This window comes from Phyllostomus discolor, chromosome 2 (assembly GCF_004126475.2).
Source record: "Phyllostomus discolor isolate MPI-MPIP mPhyDis1 chromosome 2, mPhyDis1.pri.v3, whole genome shotgun sequence".
Classification (NCBI taxonomy): Eukaryota; Metazoa; Chordata; class Mammalia; order Chiroptera; family Phyllostomidae; genus Phyllostomus; species Phyllostomus discolor.
The window spans coordinates 22,553,367-22,576,274 of NC_040904.2; the positions used below are offsets into that span (position 1 = coordinate 22,553,367).

At 37.9% G+C, this 22,908-nt stretch overlaps 1 protein-coding gene across 4 annotated transcripts; it reads right to left on the reverse strand.

Annotated features, from left to right (window-relative positions):
- Nucleotides 1–590: 590 nt before the first annotated feature.
- Nucleotides 591–20,969, reverse strand: STRIT1 (small transmembrane regulator of ion transport 1). Of its 4 annotated transcripts, none has more exons than XR_004901248.1 (3): nt 19,633–20,857; nt 17,003–17,098; nt 591–799 (listed from the first exon to the last, which is right to left on the reverse strand). XR_004901248.1 is itself a non-coding variant. In XM_036017585.1 (3 exons), the coding sequence occupies exons 1-2, from the start codon at nt 19,643–19,645 to the stop codon at nt 17,007–17,009; spliced, it is 108 nt and encodes a 35-aa protein (XP_035873478.1). In that variant the 5' UTR covers nt 19,646–20,969; the 3' UTR covers nt 591–799; nt 17,003–17,006. The 4 variants fall into 4 exon arrangements, 2 of the variants coding, with proteins under 2 accessions (XP_035873478.1, XP_028359029.1); XM_036017585.1 differs by having other exon boundaries at nt 17,003–17,101; nt 19,633–20,969; XR_004901247.1 differs by lacking the exon at nt 591–799 and adding an exon at nt 15,848–16,903 and having other exon boundaries at nt 19,633–20,856.
- Between the last annotated feature and the right edge of the window lie 1,939 nt (nt 20,970–22,908).

The window sequence follows — 22,908 nt, forward strand, 5'->3', positions numbered from 1 at the left end:
TGCGAAATGTTCTGAGCTTCAAAGGATTTATAGAATTTGAAACAATAGCCTTTGGAGAGTGTTTTCTCCCTAATTACCTGCCTCACAGCATAGCTAAAATCAACTTGATGGCTTTGTAAGTCTGATACACTGGGGACTGGCTGCCCGTGCTTTAGTTCTTTTAAGACTGCCTGCAATCCAAGAAGCCTGAACAAAACAGGAAGAGTAGGTGTGATACTGAGGATGGGTACCAATGCATTAGAATGAACCTTTCCAATGTTTATACGGAGGTTTACTGCAGACTTCAAGCTGTATGAGTCTCGCTTCTGCAAGAAATGCCACACCAGCTAGGTCTTCTGTGCAAGAGACATCCATCCGCCACTGGGCAAAGAAACAGTAACTCTGGAAGAAGATGACCCAGGGAATACTGGCTGTGGCCCAATACTTCGGAGAAAGGTCTCTCCTACACTTGTCACCCCTGTGCTACCAGAGAAAGGGGCGCTTAAGTGCTGGTTCTGAGGATGTAGCATAGACCATTGTGTCTGACCCACATACCGTTTTTTAAAAAATTAATACACAGCATTTCCAATACATATATTTGACATTTTAAAAGTAGAAGTTTTCAGAGTCTCCTGAAAAATTGAAAGATCAGATCAGAGTAGCCTTAAGTTTTCACAATCCAAAGTCTTGCTCCAGACGAGTAGCAGCTTTCTGCTTCAGACGGGGCATTTGCTTCCAGATCAGTGGTTTCTCCCCGACCAGCTTCCCTCTTCTCTCACTTGGACCCCGCAGGCGCTGGAGTTCACAGCCCATGCTGTAGCTGAGAGGGACAACGGAGGAAGAAAGACATGTTTCAGAAATGAATGATTCAGATTTCGGCTCTACAGTTGACCGGTTACTTAGGTGAACTTTCAGAACTGTATCTACTTCATCTTTGAAAGTCCCAGGATATAGAGAATTTCAGTCATGAGGACATAAATACACGAGTTTAAAACATATAGATGATTTTGTTATATGGAAAACAATAAAAGAGAGCTTACATCTAAATTTTATTTAATTTAATAGTATAGTTTCCAGGAACCCAATGAAACAAATATATTCATTAGCTAAAGAGAAATACATGTCTATTTATCTGACCTTGAAGGGAAGGAGTCAGGGAAATACAGGCTAACCAGAAAGCCAAGGTCTTCTCTTGGGAGGAAAAAAAAAAACAGAAATGACATTTCCTTTTCTAAACCTTTGTTTGATGAAGAAATCAGTAACACTTGCTTTACTTACAACTTTTTATACATAAATTTTTAATAGTGCTGGTAGAATAGATTAACATATCATGGTATTTGGGCAATTGACTTTATAATAATAGTAAAACAACTTTTCAACTGAATGGTTGATAGTATTTTGTGCCTCAAATTAGTCTTCAGAAAATAAAGTGTATGAATGATTAAGCAAAAAAAAGCTAATTAACAAACTAATAAATTTAATAAATATCTTTTAAATTGAGTACTCACTAATTTTTAGACCCTGTCCTACATGCTTGGGATTGGGTGCAAAAACTTAATATGTTAATAAATTTAACTATTAATGGGAATTTCAGCCTCATGGCAAGTGTCTTGGGTTTGAATATCCAAAAGAAAATAATTCCAATACTGTGCTGGGAGCAAGATTCAACACGTGGGTAATTCGGACCTTTGGTTAGTTTGATTTGGTATGCTTTTACCTTAATTTGTAGTGAGAACACTACAACCCCTTATAAAGTATCAAATTTATATTATTAGAACCATAAAAGATATAAAACAATTACAGCTATAGACAATATCAAGAATAAAATTTTAGCTACAGTGAAGACATATCTTTTCCATGGTGGTTTTATGTAAGTGGTATAATATTTTCAATCTTTTTGTTTTAATTGTTATTACAATAAGTTTTATCTGCTGTTTAGGATATTTGAAATGTTCAAAGACAACCTCAAGAAACATTTTGTATCCAATTTTAATTATCTAGGGATTTTTATCAATAAAATCAATAGATAGGTAATGCTGACATATTTAAGAAAATTTGGTTTTTGATGTTTCATTCGTTTGGTCTGAACTTCAAGGAGAGCTTTCAATATGACTCTGGATTTGTTTCTTGCAACTATGCCGTCTATAAAGTACTGAGTCGAGATAAAAGTGGAATGTTGGTTAGTTCGTGCAGTATCAAGCAGATTATACTCAGGTATCAGAAGTGGTGAGTCTTATCTGTATTCAGCTGGCATGTTCTAAAGGAGGGTTACTGGGAATGTATGACGTTGGGTGAAGGGTGATAAAGGTCCATACAGGCTTCCATTTCTTCTTTATTTTTTAGTAGTTTATTTATATTGTATTTTTTCTACCTATAACTTTTTACCAAAAGTCCAAGAGTCCTGTATCATAGTGATCTTAGATCAAAAAAGTATATTTTAAGCTAGTTTCTCTGCCTCTCCGCACTTTGATTCCAAGTGGCAGCTGTCTTGGATTTGCTCATGCATATATTTCTTAACTCAATGCTAAGTGAAATCAAATGAGGAAATAAAGGCAAGTCATGGTGGGAAGATCTGAAACCCTGTGTGAGTCTTTTAACCTTGTTAGAGACCTCGCTTTGATTTCCTGGAGCCTAGCTCAGAGCAAAGAATTTTACCTCACTACATGTTTTTTGAATTTTTATTTAGTGATTTTTAGAAAGAGAAAGAAAGGGAAAGAGAGAAAGCCATTGATTTCTTGTTCCACTTATTTATGCGTTCATTGGTTGGTTCTTGTATGTACCTTGAGAGGGGATTAAACCTACACCCTTGGCGTATCAGAATGACACTAACCAACTGAGCTACCCAGTCAGGCTGTACAATACATTTTTAGTTTCTTTTATACACTCAAGTTTACATATATCTAAAAATATGTAGTTCCAACAGCAATCAGAATTAAAGTCACTATTTACACCTCCTTTTCTTGAGAATAGACTTGTAACAGATTTTTTAAGTTTTATTGACTACAGTAAAGGTTGTAGACAGACAAGTTCTCTTTCAGCCAGCAATATTATTTTAGTATAAACTTCACTCCCCATTTCTTCATACAGTTGTTACTATTCTCTAGTTTCTCACGTTGGTTTTGCACCTCTCACCTATGCTACCTTGCTGTCGCCAAAACCTGTGAGTTTGCAACCCCAACACACTATTCACCACAGTTAAATTAGAGCCAGACTCAGAAAGAGAACAAGAATTGTTCTGTAATCTTTACTTTTTAAAAAAAAGTCACAGATTTTCAGAAACACACTGTGTCAGGTTGTTGATTGACACATGCCCAAGCTGAGATGGTATTTCAGGGAAAAGTCGGAGAGGTGGCTTGGAGGCAGTGTTTCTCCAACATGAGCACTCGTGCGTCAGAACTACCTAGAGGACTTATTAAAACACCAGTGCTACCCCCCTCCCCCACAGTTTCTAACAGGTTTCTAGGTGATGCTGATGCAACTTGTCCAGGGACCAAATTTTGAGAACTACCTGAGTCGAGAAATACCCAGAGACTTGAAATTGTTGTAAAAGTAACTGTCAAATTTCTTTTTCAAGTCACACATACACACAGAGCCTTTATTTTCTTTACTAAATGATTACAATTTCTTCAGATAGAACTGAGTAAAGCAGTAATGATAATGAATTACTGGAAAGGAACAACTGATATTTGGAGGGATGCAGAGAGATGGGTTAGCAGGTGGTGTGAGGTTCAGGCTGTGTAAACAGAGTGCACTGATTTGAGGGAAACCAATCCCTAACTAGACAACACCAAACAACAACGTGGTTTTAGACATTTCTTTGCCAAGATAATTCATACGACCCAGGTCTTGTGGTCTGGTTGTTAAAAAAAGAAATCGTTACCAATTTCTAGGAAAACAAAAAACCTTTGTTACGTTCTTTTATCGGTGATGAATGAACCAGACGTGAAAAAAAGTAGAGTGCATTGAGTAGATTTGTCAGGAATTACGCAACATGGCAGCTACATCTGGGGATCATTGAGCCTTTGTTTACATCACTCTGTGAGTCCTTCTCCTGCAGGCAGTCACCAACCTGTGTACCATCTGTCCCAAGGGCGGAGGAATTCCAACGGGTTTTCCAGGGCCAAATACTGAGTCAGACTTTCCTTTACTGCTACTCTGGTATAAGATGATTAATCAGCAGGGCATTAATGCCTTTACTACCTGGGATACAGCTTTCTCCTTTAAAAAACTTCCAATTGATAATGGTTAGGCAAAATTATTTCAGGCAATGAGTTTCAATGCTTCCCAGTAGCTAAATTTCTTAATATGACATCAAAGAAAACTCAGATATGGCTTCAAAATGTCACACTGAGCTCTGCCCACACTTGACCCCAGGTCTGCTTTCCTTGAGATAATGCGTCATAAAGCCTGGCTTTCTGCTCTAACTCCACTTCGCTTCCATTCCCCGGTATGATGACACGACACACCACTTTTTTTCTCAGAAGATTTCCTGGTCACTATCTGAGGCCAGAAAGTTATGAAGATTAATGAGTTGTCACTCAGGTTATTATTTTTAAACCTCTTAGTATTTCTGGATGGGAGTCACCACTGAAATGTCCAGCTTTATTTTTCCTCTTTTCTCTAAAGTGAATGTATATAGGTGTGGCTTCTTTGATTTCAAAACCAGTCTTCTAAAGGGTTACTTTTGTGGGTGTTTTTGCATTACATGTAAATCCCAGGACTGTGAAGCAACGTCTCTAACCTTGAAAACATTTGAAATCATCACTTTCTAGAGCCACGTACTAGACAAACCCGTCACACTTTCAGAGCTCCCCCATGGTTTTCACTGTATCGCTTCTTCAGTGGATACGCAATCGAGATTGGTAGGGAAATAAGTGCATCAGCCTCAGCCTCCGTTAGAAGAAGAGGAAGAAGTAGGAGGAGGAGGAGGAGGACTAATGAGCGTCTCCCACCAAGTGGAGCAGTTCAGAGTGCTTTGGCGACATGAATGCCTGGGGCAATGGGATATAAAAATGTGTGCACTATAGATCCGGGCACCAGCATAAATTAGATCTAAATCACTTACTGTACAGCACAGTACAGAACAGTACTGTTCGTCAGGCTTAAAAATACACACTGTTCTCTCCCCGTTCATCAGGCTTGAAAAACACGCACTGCAAGATGGCATCTGTTGTAGCAGAAAGAGTGTACAACATAACATGGTAATAATCTTCAGGCTCCAAAAGAGACTGCCTGGGTTCAAGTTCACTAAACCTGTTTCCTCATCTTCACGTGCACATAACAATCACACCTACTTAGCGGGCCTTCATAGAGATTCCATGAGCTAACACATGCAAACTGCTTAGAACAGTACCTGACATGTGCTTCAGAGCCCCGGGTCAAGAATTTAAGTTCTGCTGAGCTTAAGTTCAGCTGTGAGAATGGGGGCACGTTTGTCTTCATGCATCTCTTCTCACACATCTGGATGCACCTACCTCTCAGGAGAATCAAGTGAGATGATGTAGCACAAGAAAGCACTACTAAAATTAGTCAGAGAAAGACAAACACTGTATGATTTCACGGATATGAGGAAGCTAAAGAACAAAATAAACAAAACTGAAAGAGACTCAGACACAAAGAGGAACCTGGTGGTTGCCAGAGGGGAGGGAGTTGGGTGACTGGGATTTTGGAAGATGGGAGAAGGGTGGAGAGATGGGTGGAAAATGTGAAGGAATTAAGTACAAATTGCTAGTTACAGAACAGTCATGAGGATGTCAAGTACAGCACAGGGGATATAGTCAACAATATTCTAGTAACTATGTATGGTATCAGCTGGGTACTAGATTATGGGGATGATCACTTAGTAAGTTATATAATGTCTAATCACTGGGTTATACTCCTGAAAATAATATAATATTGTTTGTCAACTGTAATTGAAAAATTAAAAAATAATTTAATTTAAATAATATATGAAGTAATTGCAAATAAGACCAAAAAATAAAATAAAATAATATTGAGTCAGTAGAAACAAAAAAAGCTTTTATAACTATAACATATAAACTATCTTGTAAATGCATTAAAATTATTTTAGATTGATACCCACTAAATTACTAAGGGTAACTAGTAGTTACCTCTGAGGGATGGAGAAGAATTGAAGATAGGTGAAGGGAATCTAAGCCTTTTACTTTATTCTGCATTGGGAATTTTCAGGGAAAAGAGGTTTATTACATATATATTATTTAATGATAGTGTCTTCCTCACATGTTATTGTTATTAGCAAGGACTGCAAGCATCTAAAAATCCTTGATATCTAGGGATTATAGTTTTACTTCCAAGCACCTGTGTGAATATCTCTGTACAGTGCTTACAACATGAAAACTGCAGATATCCATATCTGCGGATATAGGAAAAAGATTTAATGTTTCATGTCCCTTTGCTTCTAGGAGGAGGTTCATGTTGAGACAAAATTTAAAATCTGGAAAGAGGTAGTTGTATACATGAAGGTGTTAAGAAAGGGGGTGGAATATTTTAGGGCCAAGAGTAGTTCTTTTCTGGAACAGAATGTGCAAAGCTGGCTTAGAGCCAGAAATGAAAGCAGGCAGCCCAGATACACCTCGTTAAGAACCTACAGATCCATGATATAAAGACCCCTTTATGTCAAGAGACTATTAGAAATCTAAGAACTCGACAGCAATGCATAGAATAGGACTGAAATAATAGAAGACTAAAAGGAGGTTAGCGAAAGAGATAATGAAGGCCTTGCAGGAAGGACTTAACTGTGGGAACCAAGAAGCATGAAAACTAAGTGTTGCCCGAAGAAATGAATGTAGTCATCAATCTTTTATATATAGGTTGAAGATTTCTCTCCCTTGAAATTTGATGTACAATATCTCACTGTATAGTTGGGGGTAAATCTTGGAATGTGTGGATCATGGAGTATAGTTGAAAAATAATTTGTAATTTGGAATCAAAACACATGTGTTTAAGTCTTGGTTGTACCAATCACTGACCTCATAACCATGAATGAGTTTTAATATCTCTGTGCTCCAGTTTCCATGTGTGCAGCATGGAAGTGGCAGTAACATCTACCATACAGAGTTGTTGGGTAGAATGGATAAGAAAGTGTGTAAGAAGTAATAAGGAATATTGTGATCTTAATAATGACTAAAATACTCTCTTAAATTAGTTGATCATTTAGTAAATGCTAAACACTATACTAAGAGCTTCACACACTTGGTGTATCTCATGTGGCTGTTTGGTTGAAGGTGATGCTCAGGCATTCATTCATTCATTCATTTGTTCATTCATTCACTCCTCACATATCTATTGGACATTTTCCTGTCATAGTTAGTGAATTCCACATTTTACACATCCTACTTTGAAAGAACTTACCATCTAGGGAAGGATATAAAGGGACAAAGATCTCACTTAGGAAGAACAAAGAACTCTACCTGTGTGTGTGAGTGTGCGGAGGTATATGTGGTCAAAAACGGTAATGTTTAAAAACACTGAATTCTGAAGTAGTGTTCTTTAAACTACTGATCAATCCACTGATTTTGAAATTAGTTAGGTGGGCTGAGACTAGTATTTTGTTTAAATTACCACTGACGCTCTGGCTGGCGTAACTCAGTGGATTGAGCGCGGGCTGCAAACCAAAGTATTGCAGGTTCCATTCCCAGTCAGGGCACGTGCCTGGGTTGCAGGCCATGACCCCTAGCAACTGCACACTGATGTTTCTCTCTCTTTCTCTTTCTCCCTCCCTTCCCTCTCTAAAAATAAATAAATAAAATCTTTCAAAAAATGTTAAATTACCACTGACCCCACTTTTGTTTGTCCCAGAAGACTCTGAGAACGCAGGTATGTAGTGAGATCCAGGCAGTGCTCAGCGTGCTGGGGCTCCTGTGGGACGCCTGGACTAGAGCCTGCTTTTGTAAACCAGGGGAGCCTCCTGGGAGACCTCATCTTTGTCAGGGAGGAGGGCAGGCTTCGGGGGATTGACTCAATGATTGTGAATTCAGTGAGACAGGAGACAGTTCCGTCTGTCTGGCCCTGCCCTGGATGTGTGTCTGGGTCCTTGAGAAAAAAGGGGAGGCCGAGAATAAAAATTGAAAAAACTGTCTAATTCAGCTCTGAGGTACATTGCATCATAGGCAACACTGTTTTTGTTTTTGTTTTTTTTAAAGATTTCATTTATTTATTTTTAGAGAGCAAAGGGGGGGAGGGAGAGAGAGAGAGAGAGAGAGAGAGAGAGAGAGAGAGGGAGAGAGAGAGAGAGAGATATCAATGTGCGGTTGCTGGGGTTATGGCCTGCAACCCAGGCATGTACCCTGGCTGGGAATCGAACCTGGGACACTTTGGTTCCCAGCCCGCGCTCAATCCACTGAGCTATGCCAGCCGGGGCGCAACACTGTTTTTGAAATTTGCAAATAAGCAACTTGACCACAGACCACCACATAAGCCCAACAAGGGCTGGGAGGGGAGAGATAGGGAGGAATGAGAAAACCATCCATAGTGCCTGGGATAAACTTCTGGGTCCTGCAAAGGAAAGTGGTAACAAAGGAACAACCATGTTTATAAGCCCACATGAGACCCTCCTGGGTTCCTCATCAACAGGGAGACATAAGCCAGGAAGGTCTAAATTACTGATATGAACGTGATCCTGTGACTCCCCACAGGCTACTGCAACCAGAAAAAAAAAGTGTTAGTTATGCATACCACAGAGAGAATATTAAATAAAAAGAGAAGAGCAAAAGGCAAAGGGAAAAACAGAATTGGGTGAATCTGACCACATGCTTGAAAAGGCAACAGTACTTCGACTCCGAAGCAAGCTAGCCATCTATTGTCAGGCTTGAAGGCAAGTATCTCCCTTTAGCCAGATCAATGAGGAATATGCCCAGTGCCTGCAATGTCCTGATGAAATCATCATGCTTATTAGATTACAGGATTGCATTTTCTAACTTAAAATGCATTCTCTCCTGAGCATACCTTCACATGATAGGGATGAGAGAAAATGTATAAGGCGCTGGGTTAGTGACTTGAAGCATATCAATATGCAAACCGCTAAAAAGCCTATTTTCATTTTCTCTTCACTTCTGGGCCAATTTTACAGAGCAGGTAACATATAACAACTCAAAAATGGTTTCTCCATGACCCTGTCTCTTTTAGCATCAAGATTCCAATCAATATCTTATTTCCTTTAATATTCATAGGCACAGGCTCCAAGAAAGACCTTGGTCAGGTATATAATCTGTGTCACTTGGAATTGTAAATTTATAAGTGCCTACGTGCCCAGCATAAGGTAACTACAAATGGGCTTAACATGAGGATAACGACCAAAGTCTTAAACCCTGGAGTGCTCCTGACCTTCCAAAACAACCCCAGCTCTGTGCCCACTCATGATTTGTTTCGACAATTTATAAGAAATTGCATGCCTATCGCCCTTTTGCAAACCAAGAAATCACTTTAGAAAGAGAATGTAATGAAAGTGAAACACTCAAGTATCTCATTCCCTGGGAAATTACCAACTCACAATATTATCCTTATGCTCGTAGTGTTCTTTTCTTTCCTCTGAAGAATCCTACACTCATGTATATTTATGTTTTAAGTGAAACTTCTATGTTTGTCCAAGAAAAGAAAAGAGGAAGGAGATGTCTGGGAAACAGCAATAAACAAAAAATAAGGGTTTTGAGTACATAGAAATAGGAAATAACTTTCTCCAAAATAAGAGAATTTAAGATGGATACTATTACAAGGTCTATAGATGGATCTCACTTGAAAGCATTACTTCTGCTTGTGCATGAGAATGTCTCTCCTAGGATCCCATACTCAACGGAATTTTCTCAGCTTCACCAGGCTTGGTACCTCATGAGGAGTTGCCTTAGTTATTTCAAATTCAATTGGACTTTATCTCTTTTCCCAGGTACAAAGTAATAAAAACCTTTCTTCGAGATGTGTGTGTATTTTATGTCCTAATACAGAGAACAGAGAAAGTAATATTTCTCAGTTCTGACACAAGTGTATGTCTTGAGTGGGGGAGGGTCACAGAGTGCAGGTGTCGTGGTGATGTAAAGCTGGGCATCAGGCAATGAAAAAGTTTTAAGAAACAGTTGACTCATAATCTTCTCAAATAATTATATCTGCACTTTGATAGAATGTTAGCTGAAGATTTTGTAAATTTAAAAACAAATCAGATTCTGTATCTTGTAAAATCTACATGGAATCACCTACCTGAACCTAAGGTTCACAGATTACTAATCACTTCTTTGAGAATTCCAACCAAGCTTAAATTGTTCCAGTGACATCTCTAAAGTTCAAAGTTATACCATCAACATTGCCTGGTCAAGAGTACGGCGAGGGGACAAAAAAGGAACATGGTAAGGGGAAATAATGAATCACCTATTCGACGTATACATATTGTCATCTATTTTGGATTATGTCTACAAGTCAGAAAGATGAGAAATGGATTCACTCATAAAAAGCTTAAAACTTAATGGGGAAAATGAAACTCACATAGATGAAAATATTAGAGGCCAAATATTTTTATGTATCATTATACTTTGTGTACTTAAAAGCATATTGGAATATTATATAACAAACATAACAAAGTGCTATTTTTTGTTGCAGTAATAAACAAAGAAGTGCTTGGGACCTACCAAAACAAGCTGTCATAGATCAGCAACTACCCGTATCAAGGAGCAATGTCTAAACACACACATACACACACACACACATTATCAATAAATGTGTTTTCTAAACTTCTGTGATAATAAAAATCACCCAGAGAACTGATTCTTTAATAAGCCTTCTCCAGACCTATTGAAATGAACTCTCCAGGAAAAGTATTTGAGAATCTGTATTTATAACAAATGACTCAGTTGATTTGGATCAGGTAGCTTTAGAAAACATGACAGTCCTCAAAACAATTCTATAAAATTATTATCAGTTGTCTTTCCCAATCGAAAAACTTAAGGTTAGAGAAGTTAATGAGCTACTCAAAGGACTCCCAAGCTAGTATAAAATTATCTGACTTTCCAAACTTTTGTTCTTTTCACTGCCCTAAGATTTCCTTGTCCTCAGAGAAAATGACCAGATTGGATGTGGAAACAGAATTAAAACACTTACTATAGAAACATTCATTTCTACGGCTGCTTAAAAAAGCAACACTACAGTCATTTTAAAGTGCTGGAGAAAAGAATACTGAGCCCTTAAAATAACAAACGTCTTTGTTGGAGGCAGAATGTAAAGATTTGTGGGGACTGTGGAGTGCTTTGTGCCCCAGGGAAACGTTGAGCACGCAGTTGAACAAGACATGAGGGATCCTGGGTTTGTAAAGAGCTACAGAAAAGGACCAGCACATGCAGAGGAAAACACTCCGGGCTCAGAAATGACATTACTCCGACACATCTAAGATACAGGTTATCACAATGCTGTTCTCTAGCTCTGCCTGCATGAGAGACAAATGCCAGGACCCTGACGAGTAAAAAAGCCAGAATACTGACAGGTGATGCCAAATTTGTGTCAGTAGAAAGAAGTAATAGAAAAACCTCCATCTTCAGCTAGGAAGAAAGCTAAAATATAAGGGGATGCATTTAACTCCAAGTGAAACCAGAGCCAAGTTATGAAGAAGTCTCAAGGCTTCCGACAGTGAGAGCTCCTTAACTTGGGGTGTCTTTTCAATGGATTTCAGGAAACAGCATCTTGATTATAGCATCGTATTTTTATGTATATGTGTTGTCTGGAAAATCTATAGTATTCATAGCTTCCTCATTAAAGTCTACAGCACAAAAAGAGGTCAAATGAATAGGAAGATCGTTTCTTTAATGAACTCGAACAGTTTAGAAGAAAAAGGAAAGAAAAACATAGGTGGTCTTAAAGTCCTACAATGCCTATGTAAGGATCAGGTGAGTGAACAGGAGCCATATCAGGAGTGTGCTGGCAAATGTTCAACAACTGGCTGTCCAGTGGAAAAAGGCTATAATTTGTAACACTCGTTAATTTTTGTGGTATAAATATACCATTATGGCCAATTTCAAGCTACCAGTGAATTGTCAACTAACACAAAATTCCTGAAAATTTAACAATCAGCTTTCACAAGCTTGTAGGAGCCAACTCCAGCAGGCCTCTCATTCAGGCTGTTACTGTGGTTAGCTAGCTAATGATTAATAGAGGGAGCAAAGGGAATTAGACTTTGAGTTTGATAAACTGGGGAGCACAAGCCTGTGTGCTTTGCCAAGAAGCTACAGCTTCACATCCTCCAGGGACAGCTGCCAAAGAGGCTTAGGTCTCAGAGTAGACAGGAAAGTCATCCGGGGGTGCTGTCGGGCTGGCACCAGATTCCCAGAAGGAGCAAGAGGGGAGATTTCTCTGCTGTGCACATGCAGAGCGGAAACCAGATGGAATAACAAAACTTTCTGACATGCACAATAGAAGTCAAGATAACGCAGGAAAAGGTGTTTCTATTTGGGGGCATGTGCAGTGAGAGCCTAGCCCAAGGCAAAATGGAAAGGTGATCAGATGGAACCCCAGTGGGTCCAAGAAAGGGATTGGTTGGGTGTAGAGCCCAAGTCAAGCCCAGAAAAAAATCAGAAAGTTGGGTTGGATGGTATGAATGGCGCCTTGTTCTTTACCAAGAACCAAGAAAATATATGGAGGACTACCAGGAGCCTGGGGGCAGTTGCTGTGAGAGCCTGCTCGCCCTCTTCATCCCTGAGGGCGTATTAATTCTCTTGACCCCACTAAAATCTCACCATCACGTTTAAACTCCTGCACGTGTGTGCCATTTGAACTTCTTTTCTGTCGACACAGCAAAAGAGCTGGTTTCGCGGGGCAACAAGGTGAGTTAGTTCTCCCCAAGCCTGGAGACAACTAAAGCTAGGTGAAGTCATGAAGGAAAATAATTGAGCCCGATTTTGTGTACACTTTATGTTAAAATTTTATAAATATTGCTTTAAATAGACCTTTTCAAGCAGCCTTCATACAATGTTTAATCAAATTTAAAATATAAAGATCAATGAATAAAGCCAAAGCTCTCTCTAATGTTTTGGATAAAGAGATTAGTTTCCGTAGAAAAAATAATAGAACAGAAAAGGATGCTGAAGTTCTGAGGAAGAAATCGGGTCCCTTCTTATCTGAGTCCATTCAGGCTACAATAACAAAATACCACAGACCGGGTAACTTATAAACAAGTGTTTGTAGATCCCGGTTCTGGGGGCTGTAAGTACAGGATCGGGGTGCTGGTGCGGCCAGATTCCAGTGTGCCCCCTCTTCCAGGCAGCAGACTTCTGGTTGTATCCTCCCCAGGAATAACCGCTGGGGAGCTCCCCTCCCCCCGCCCCACTCTCTTTCATAAGGACATTGATCTCATTCACAAGGGCTCCAGACGCATGACCTAATTCACCTCCCAACGTCCCCCCTTCTTCCTGATATGGTTACATCATATTTGGGGGATTAGGGTATCAAACATATGGACTTGGGGGAAAACATACATTCAGACAATAACACTTCTAGGACAGTGGTTTTCAAAATATGGATCCTGGGCCGGCAGCATCAGCCTCAGCTGCAAACGTGTTAGAAATGAAAGTCTCAGGCCCCCACCCCAGATCTCCTAAATCAGAAACCCTGAGAGAGAAGCCCAATAACCCGTGTTTTAACAAGTCCTCCAGGGAACACAGACGTGCCGTGAGGTCTGAGAACCTTGGCTCTAAAGCAGCGGCTCTCCGATTTCAGCATGCCGAGAATCCCCCGGGGGAACATGTGACCCTGCGGGTCCCTGGCCCAGGACACACCTACGCAATCAGAATCTCCAGTGAGGAGGTTCAGAAACAGTTTTAGGTTTTATTTCATGTTACTTTATTCTATTTTTATTTATTTGCATTTTTGTAATTTGCAACTCAGAGCCATTGGGAGGAAGAAACAGCCTTCTTATTAAAAAACTTTTAAATATGTACAAGAGTAGAAAGAAGAGTATAATGAATTCTTACGGAATTACCACTCAGTTTAAACAAATACCAGTATTTTGCCTGTCTGATTTTATGTCGCCTTAATTTTTTTAGTTTGTTTTCTGTGGGAATACTTTAAGGCAATTTCTAGACATCATATCATTTCATCAGTATGTCAGTATGTATCTCACAGATAAGAGCCTTTTCTTTTCCACTGACAATTGCTATTATTGTAATACACAACACTGACAATTTCTTAACTCTATTCCAGAAATACAAAAGTGGTTTCAGTAGTTGGTCCAGACATCATGTTTGTTTGTTGTCCTTTTAAATCTCTTATTCTGTAATCCTCTCTCCCTCACCATTCCACCTCTTTTTTTTTATGCTAGTTCAGTGTTTTATTTTTATTGAATTTATTGGGGTAACAGTTAATAAAACAATATAGGTTTTAAGTGTACAATTCTATAATACATTATCTTTATATTGTGTTGTGAAACCATAAAAGCCCTAGAAGAAAATCTAGGCACTAAAATCTCAGACATTTCTCATGCCAATATTTTTTCTGATATAGCTCCTCAGACAAGGCAAACAATAAAAAAAAAAAAAAAAAAACAACGAATGGGGCTACATTGACCTAAAAACCTTTGCACAATGCAGGAAACCATCAACAAAATAAAAAGACAGCCCAGTGAGGGGGAGCACATATTCCCCATTTCACTTCTTAATGCAAGATATTTGTTGAGAAACTGGGTTATGTGTCCTTTGTAATTTTATACTCTGTGGACTTGGCTGAAAGTGCCCTTGTGATTTTGTTTAGAAAAGCCTGGAAGAAAGATCTAGAACTTGTTTGACTGGGGTTCACCTGTTTTGGCAAGAATACTTCACAGGTGGGACTGGGTATTTTCTGATCTCCCCTAGCAGGAGGCTCACGTGGGCTGTTTATCCCACTTTCAGTGATGTCACCAGTGGGTTCAGCTCTCATCAAACCAATCAGCCAAGTATAAAATTCCCCCATCGACAATTAACCTAGTTGTTCTCACACCCATTAATAATCGTTGACAAGACTTACTATTTCATTAAGGTTTGCAAAATAACAATTTTCTATATTATCCCTCCAATGTATTTCAGCTAGAATATTTCTATAAGGGAGAAATGTCAAAATTTATTTAGTGGTCTGAAGATAGTTTATTCAAGAAAAACAAGATTCTTTACAGCTACTTACAAAGTTTACAATAACTAACTGCTTCCTTAGCAACCTCCAAATGTTAACAGTGAGGATTTTATTCACTTATTTTTGTTTTTTATTACTATTATGGAGTCATGGGTATTTATACATGTTATGTATTTTGATCCTTTGTAACCATTATACTTTTTGATGTTGAAATTGTCACAGCTTTGTCCAAAGAAGTCTTTAAGAGGTTCTTTAATTTCTGGAACAAGAGGACGTCCCAGAGTCATCTCGCACAGCCCCTGCCCCCAGCTGGGGCAGGGGCCCTGGAGCCTTTGGGTGGACTCTGGGCTTTAGAGACCTCAAGGAAGGTAAGAGGGTGCTCCTCCTTACTAGTCCTTTCCAGTGGGTGGTGATAAGATATTTTTAATTCTACAAGAAGGAAAATTAATTATGAGTTCATACTGCTATCTGCAGCTCAAAATGCAAGACTACCAGCTATTTACTTGACTTCTTGTTGCTGGTGATACGAATTTCACACTAAAAATACCACATTACTCCCAACAAAAAGACTGCTGAACACGGCTAAGACTTCTATCCCATGAGAGATGTGCAGTCAGAAATACTGTGATTTAAAGTCACTTGAAAGAATCTTTTTCTCTGTGCAGTTATGCCACAAGCTTGATATACTATTAGGTTTGTTGGTTTGTTTGTTTTAAATTGGAGGAATGACTTTTTTCGTATTCTTTCTTTTTAATTGATAAGATACTAGCATGATTTGAATAATCAAAACTGTAAAATAAGGTGCATTCAGAGATAACCTCTATTGTGGTTTCTTTGTTTCAATGCTTTAATATTAATGAGCATTAATATTGTGTGCATATTGGTATAGCCTCTTCTTTTCTGACACAAAAGACAGCATATGTTGTTCTGTACCTGTTTGTTTGTTTGTTTGTTTTTACTTAACACTTTGACCTGGACATGACATCACATCGATGTACAGAGACCTGCTTTATTTTTTTCCACAGCTGCGTTAAGTACCACTTTTTGTAGATAGACCATAGTTTTTTCAGTCAGACCTCTGCTAAGGGACATTTGGCTTATGTCTAGATTTTTGCGGCAACAAATTATGCCACAGTGAATCGAATTGTATCTATGCCATCTTGTATTTTTACCAGAGTCTCTATGGAAATTACAATATTCTTAGAAGAAAGATAGTTAGGTCAACAGTTAAATACATATGGAATTTTGGTAGATACTAAGTACCAAACACTCCTTGAAATGTTGGACTATATGGAATTCCTAAAGACAGTATAAGAGAGTTTCTTTCTCCACAGCTTAACCAACACGTGCATTGTCAAATACCTTCCCTTTTCTCCCATCCAGTAGGTGAGCAACGGTTCTGCAGTATAGGTTTAATTACGGCTCCCTTATGCTGAGCAAGTGGTTAAGGGACAAGTTTACATTTACATTTTGTCTTCCACAGTCTATCTTTTCTTATTATCTCTAGCTCATTTGGGCTGGCCAAAAAATTTTATTGTAATTGAATCTACCAAACTCGTTCTTATTGCTTTTGTAGTTTTAGTCATGGTTAGGAACATTTTTCCTATTCCCAGGTTATGGAAAAATTCATCCATATTTTCTTAAAGTTCTTATTTATACCCAAAACTAAACAAGTTCCTGAAAAGATTCTTATGTACCCCAAAGTACCTGTTTGCAAACCCAGGTTTATACCGTGATGTCAAGCATTGCAGTTATCTACATGAGAAACATTTAATAATTTGTCATGTTTATGGTTTTATTAATTCTTCTAAATGATGCCAATCTGAAGTCTTCTCGCCTGCATAATAAAGTGTTTTGTTAGTCAAACAGAAAAGAGTGTTTCTGGACTAATGTATGCTCTTTATGAAATAACATATTCAATTATTAAGAACTTTACCTTTCTAAAAGAAGACAACATACACCATTATGATGCAGCCCACAATCCATCCAATCAAGAGAAGAACAGGAACCAGAAGTTGTGATGATGTAGATTCTGCTTAAAAATAAACAAAGCAAAACAGATTTGATAGGTCATTTTGGCATTGTATCTTCTGAGCCAAGAGAATACAAGAAATCTGGTAATAGAAAGGGAAAAATACACTCTCTCATCATACCCAAACATGACTGTTACATTTCCTACCAAAGGTACATGTGACTCAGCCAGGTATTTGGAATAGCAGGCCTGTGTTCAATCATAGGTCTTCCTTTTACAGTTATGTGACCTTGGGCCATTCTGAGCTTGAACTTCCCTGTTTGTAAAACATGGGTAATGAAACTTGTGATATCTACCTCCTGGAGCTGTCGTATGGACCAAATGATGTCACGTATGAGCAAGGGCTTTGTAAACTACGACCACCGCATGCGTGTTTAGCATAGATGGCACCCATTCGTGTCCGTGTTCACTAACACAGAGAGCAGCTGTTTACATACACACGATAGAACATGACTCTGGCACAATTCCTGCTGAACTAAATAATAACCATAACAGGGAAAGGTGTTGAAATTGTTCTTGGCCTTGACAGCTAACTGGACTCTTAACTATCATAGGGGAAAAAGCATTCTATTTTATACAATCATTCTCAACCAGAGAAGAGAGATTCTATTGTTTTCACTGCTCACTATTGCAATCTACACTGGCCCAAAACACATATAAAAGACATTATATAATGACTCCACCCTTGTTTCTATCTGTACCCTGATGTGCAAAAAGCAATTTTAAAACTATCTCTTTTAAAATATTCTCTGCATCTCAATCTTATTGTTTCAAACACACGCATATCACTCAAAAGGATTCAAAAACAACACAGAAATATACAATTAACATTATGTGTTAAGGACTCAGATATAACCTTAATTGAAAAACACAATTAGATTTTATGCCATCAACTAACAAAGGGAATACATAGCCTTAGCAATCGCATTTCTATTACAATGTTCGCCACTTTAAAATGTGGAGCTTTTTTAATACTGGTAAAATAAAAATCACCCGGAAGCTTCTAAAGACACTTCTAAAATTAGAAGACATACTTATAAAAGCAAACTTTCTGAAGTTAAAATGCATAGTAACAGTTTAAATCTACGTTTCCAGAAATGCTGGACTCTCTCTTAATTCTCAAAAATTAAACAGGCTTTCCTCCTTACTCCACCTTCCCATGACCTTGAGCAAAGCATTAACCACTAAATGAAAACTCCTCTTTCCCTGCCATGTGGTATTGCTTTAAGGATAAAGTGAACATTATGACATACCCTTTACTCTCATTTGGATGAAAGCCTTTTTATGAATTAAGGTACCATGACAGTAGAAGTACAGAATAGTAATTTTTTTGAGCTATTCATGTATGTGGTTTAGTTTCTTTTCCCAGTTTCAAAGGATTTAAAAACTTAATATTGATATTTTAATTCAGTGTTAAAAATATTTTATATAAGCTTATTTTAATACAGTTCTAAAATGTGCATTAAAAATTCTTAAAATACATGTATTATTAATTATTCCTTATAAACCAATACGATTGACTGTGCATTTTAACATTCAAAGTATAACTGCATTTGTGTTCTTTTAACACTAACATTTTAAGTTTTACCAAGTTCTATAGCATTGTTTTGAAATAGTAACATATAGGAACTTTGCAAATGTCACTTACATCAATAGCACAAAAAAGCACAAAGCTTCTTTTAAAATAAGAACAATTTCAAAATGCTTCTTCCTTGGCCCAGTCCTGAGCATGCCCAAGAGTGTAGTTACCCCTGGAAGCCTTCTTAAGGTCACTGTGCTCCAGAACAAGACTGTCCAAGTTCAAAACGTGGTGCCATCACACTCTAAGGGTGTGAGTGCAGGCAAGTTACAGAGTTTTGCTATGTCTCAGTTTCCTTATCAGTAAAGCAGGAAATACGGTGATGCTGCATAGCTCATGAGATTGCAGTCAGGGTTAAAAGCAACAATTCCTGTGGGCATGTAAGACCTGTTTCTTGGACACAGCGTATTCAGCCCTTTTCTCAGATTAACATTAATCATCTTTCTTAAATATAAAAAATATTTAAAGCCTAGAAAAAAAGGAAATTCAGATGCAAAGCGTATTACAGATGACTAGGCCCATTTTATTTATTTTCATTTTAGAAGTAGAAAACAGGCTCAGAGAGGTTGAAGGACTTCCTCAAACTCATATGGCCATTTTAAATCTTCTTAATTCTGGTCCAGCATGCCACCATACCTCAAATCTAATACCTCAAATCTAGTATAACACCAGAGAGGAACTGACCTCTAACTCATCTTACAGAACAAGGTCAAACAAATTCAGCTCTTTCATGTGTTTGATCCTTTTGATATTGTTCCTAATGCACAGACATCTTCCTTACCCTGCACACCTAGGGCACCTTTTGTGGCCACGCAAACATGTATGGTTAACACTCCTTTAGCAGAAATACCACATTCATCAAAGTAATTGAGTAACACCAAATACTGGGAAACATAAAAATAAACCAGCGAGCCTGGGTCTTTTTTGCCAAGACAGTCTTATGCTTAAATCTTACCTTTTTCAGCCATTCTTCCTGTTGTTGGGTGGGTTGGTCAGAGCCAGGCTTACCTCTTTGTTATTGTTTTCCAGCGTCGCTTTGAACTTTAAATAGAGAGATTATCTGAAGAGTGCAGCAGCTGCCCCTCTCCTGGCTGCCAATTGTCTGCAGGGTGATGTAAGATGTTGGAAAGCAGAGCTCCTCTGGCTCCTGTTATCCTGTTAGGATGGAGGGAAAGGGGGCTACACGGCCTAAACAATTAAATAGGCTGCGTAACTCCAACCCAGACATACACAGATTGTTAATTCGCCCAACGCCTTCAGACCACATGAAGAACACGTTCAGAGAAGGGGTGTACAGAAGGAAAATGGGATTGCGAGAGAGAAATTCCACCAAAGGGGAAGGGTGACATATTGGAAAGAAAGGACTTTGAAGTTAGAGACACCTGGCCTCAAATTCTAGCTCTGCTGTTTCTGCAATGAAGGCCAAATTGCTTAACCTGGGCATCAGCTTCTTTCATTTTAAAGTCAGGATAGCAATACCCACCCACAGAAGAAGTGCCATAAAGATGCAATGAAAAAGCTCTGTGAAATAGAGACAGTTCTCCATTACATTACAAGATGCAAAAGATAAAACAAATTAAATGGCACCCCTTCAAATGAACGATTGTAAAAAAAAGAAATGTTAATATAAATGTGCTCGAAACTAAAACAATAAAAGGCTGTGGAATTGCCTAGAATTTTCAGAAAGCAGTCATAATCTTGTTATTTTTATCAACAATAAAAATAAGACATCTCAGTTTTTAGAGTCCAACCTGGTTTATTATGTAACATGACCTAGGGGATGGTCTAGATTCTCATTGGAGTAACTTGAATTTTTAGGTTTGGATGGAAAAGCTTTGCAAGAGGAACCTGTGACCAACTTTCCCAAAACTCCAACGTGTGATTGAGGGTGTCCTTCTTCAGAAATAAGACTGGCATGATCAAAGCCATTTCCACAGAGCTCCAAGAATGATGTTTCCCTGCAAATGACCATGTCTCATCATTGATCAAAAGCCACCAACGGTTCTCCATCTCCTAGAGAATAAAAATCTGAATTCCTTGTTAAGACACCTAAAAAGCCTTATCTCCACCTTTCCATGTGCAAGGATGCTTTAGCCCTACTGAACTCCTTGCTGTTATATGACCTCAAGATAAGCTTCCACATACATAAGTAAGGAGAATATTGATTTTCTACATCAAATCATTTACTTATAGATTAGAGTGTGCTGTCAACCATCTGGTAAATTTATGACATGTCCTTTAAGCCAAGTTATCATATCCCCCCCTTTCTCTCTCTCCAACTTAATATTGAGACAAACACACACAAAAAATGCCTGGCTGTACCAGGTAAGAAGAGAGACTATGCCTATCTATGCAACAAAATCCCTGGTAAAGAAAGATATTGTTTTTTCAATATTAAACAATCTTATATTGAACAAAGATTAATCGAAGACAAGATAGAGACAGGGAAAATTAAAATGGTGATTGATCCCACTTAAATACTGAAATTTTTTAACTAAATGGGATCAAATAAACACTTACTGTTAAGGCAAAGGGTGGGGGCATAGAGAGAGAGAGACAGGCAGAGAGTGAGAGAGAGAGATTCAAAAGAAACAGTGAGGTATTCTCCAAACAACAAACATACATAGATAGAGGATAAAATAATTTGCCTAAAATGAATGAAAATAAAAATATAAAATGCTTCTACATTTTCAATACTTATTGCCATTTCAATTATTTTAAGCTTTTTCCTTTGATATGAAAAAGACTGTTATTAACATTATTGCTATCAAGTTGGATTTTGAGAAGGGATTACTTTATAATTCATCATTTATTTTATTTTAGTTTTCTCTAGAAAGAGAGAAGTGGAAAAAAACTAATTCAATGAACATGAGTTGCTCAGATCTCAGAAAAGAGTTCAATCTAGAATTTCATTTCCTTGGTATCCTATCAGTAAAATTTTTAAAGCTGTATAATAATCGTTAAGGAGAAAATGTTTTATTCATTAATAGACTGGTTTCACTTTGAACTCATAAACCCATTTTCTAATTTTCCTCTTAAGGCATACCATTCAGACACATTTTCTTTTTCTACTTTGCATACTTTCTGAAAGATTTAGCTCTCAAATCCCTTACTATCAAAGTGACATTAAATTCTTCTAGGCTACTAAAGCTAAAAAATTTAACAATTTGGCTCCTTATTCAACGTAAATCAAAATTCTTTACTTTTCAAATATTTTTAACCATCAATGTCTGCAGTTGCAGTAGATAGATTTGAATATAGTAGATTAAATGGACAAATTCTTATAAAGACATAAACTACCAAAACTGACCCATTCAAAATAAAAAATTTGAATAGACTTATAACAAGTAGAGATGGAAGTCATAATCAAAGAATGTTCCCCAAGGATACATTCTGGAATCAATGCCTTCACTCCTTAAATTCTCCCATTTAAGGAGTTAATAAGACTTCAAAAACTCTTCCCAAAAATAAAGGAGGAGCTAAGACCTCCCAACTCATTCCATGACACTAGTACTGCTCTGAGACCTAACAAGAGTGTTATAAGTAAAGAAACTACAGGCCAGTCTTTCTAGTGAATATAGGTGCAAACACTTCAACAAGTGTTGAACAACTAACTAACAACAACTAACAAGCCAAATCTAGCAACATATAAAAAGCATAATACCCCATGACCAAGTGGTATTTATCCCAGGAATTCAAAATCAGCACAACATTTAAACACCAATTAGTATAATATACCATATTAATAGAATAAAAAACAAAAACCATGTGATCATCTCAGTAGATACAGTAAAAAGCATTTGACAAATTCCAACACTGTTTCAAAATAAAAACACTCAAAAATGAATAATAAAAAGAAACATCCTCAGTCTCATTAAGTGAATCTACAAAAACCCACAGCTAACATTGCACTGAATGGTGGTGAAAGGATGGACGCTTCTCCCCTAAGATCAGGAACAACACGAGGATGTTCACTCTCACACTTTGATTCAATATTGTATTGAATTTATAACTGAGAGGTTTAGGCAGAAAATGAAGTAAAAAACATCCAAATCGGAAAAGAAGAAATTAAACTATAGTCATATCTCAGTGTGTGTTGGGTTAAGAACTCAGCAAACCTGTCACTTACCACATTTTAACAAGAAAAAAAATGTTTCAACACTCGGCACTTGCTCGCCACGCATCTCATATGCTAGAACTTGCATGAGTCAGGACAGCACCCCACAAGAGA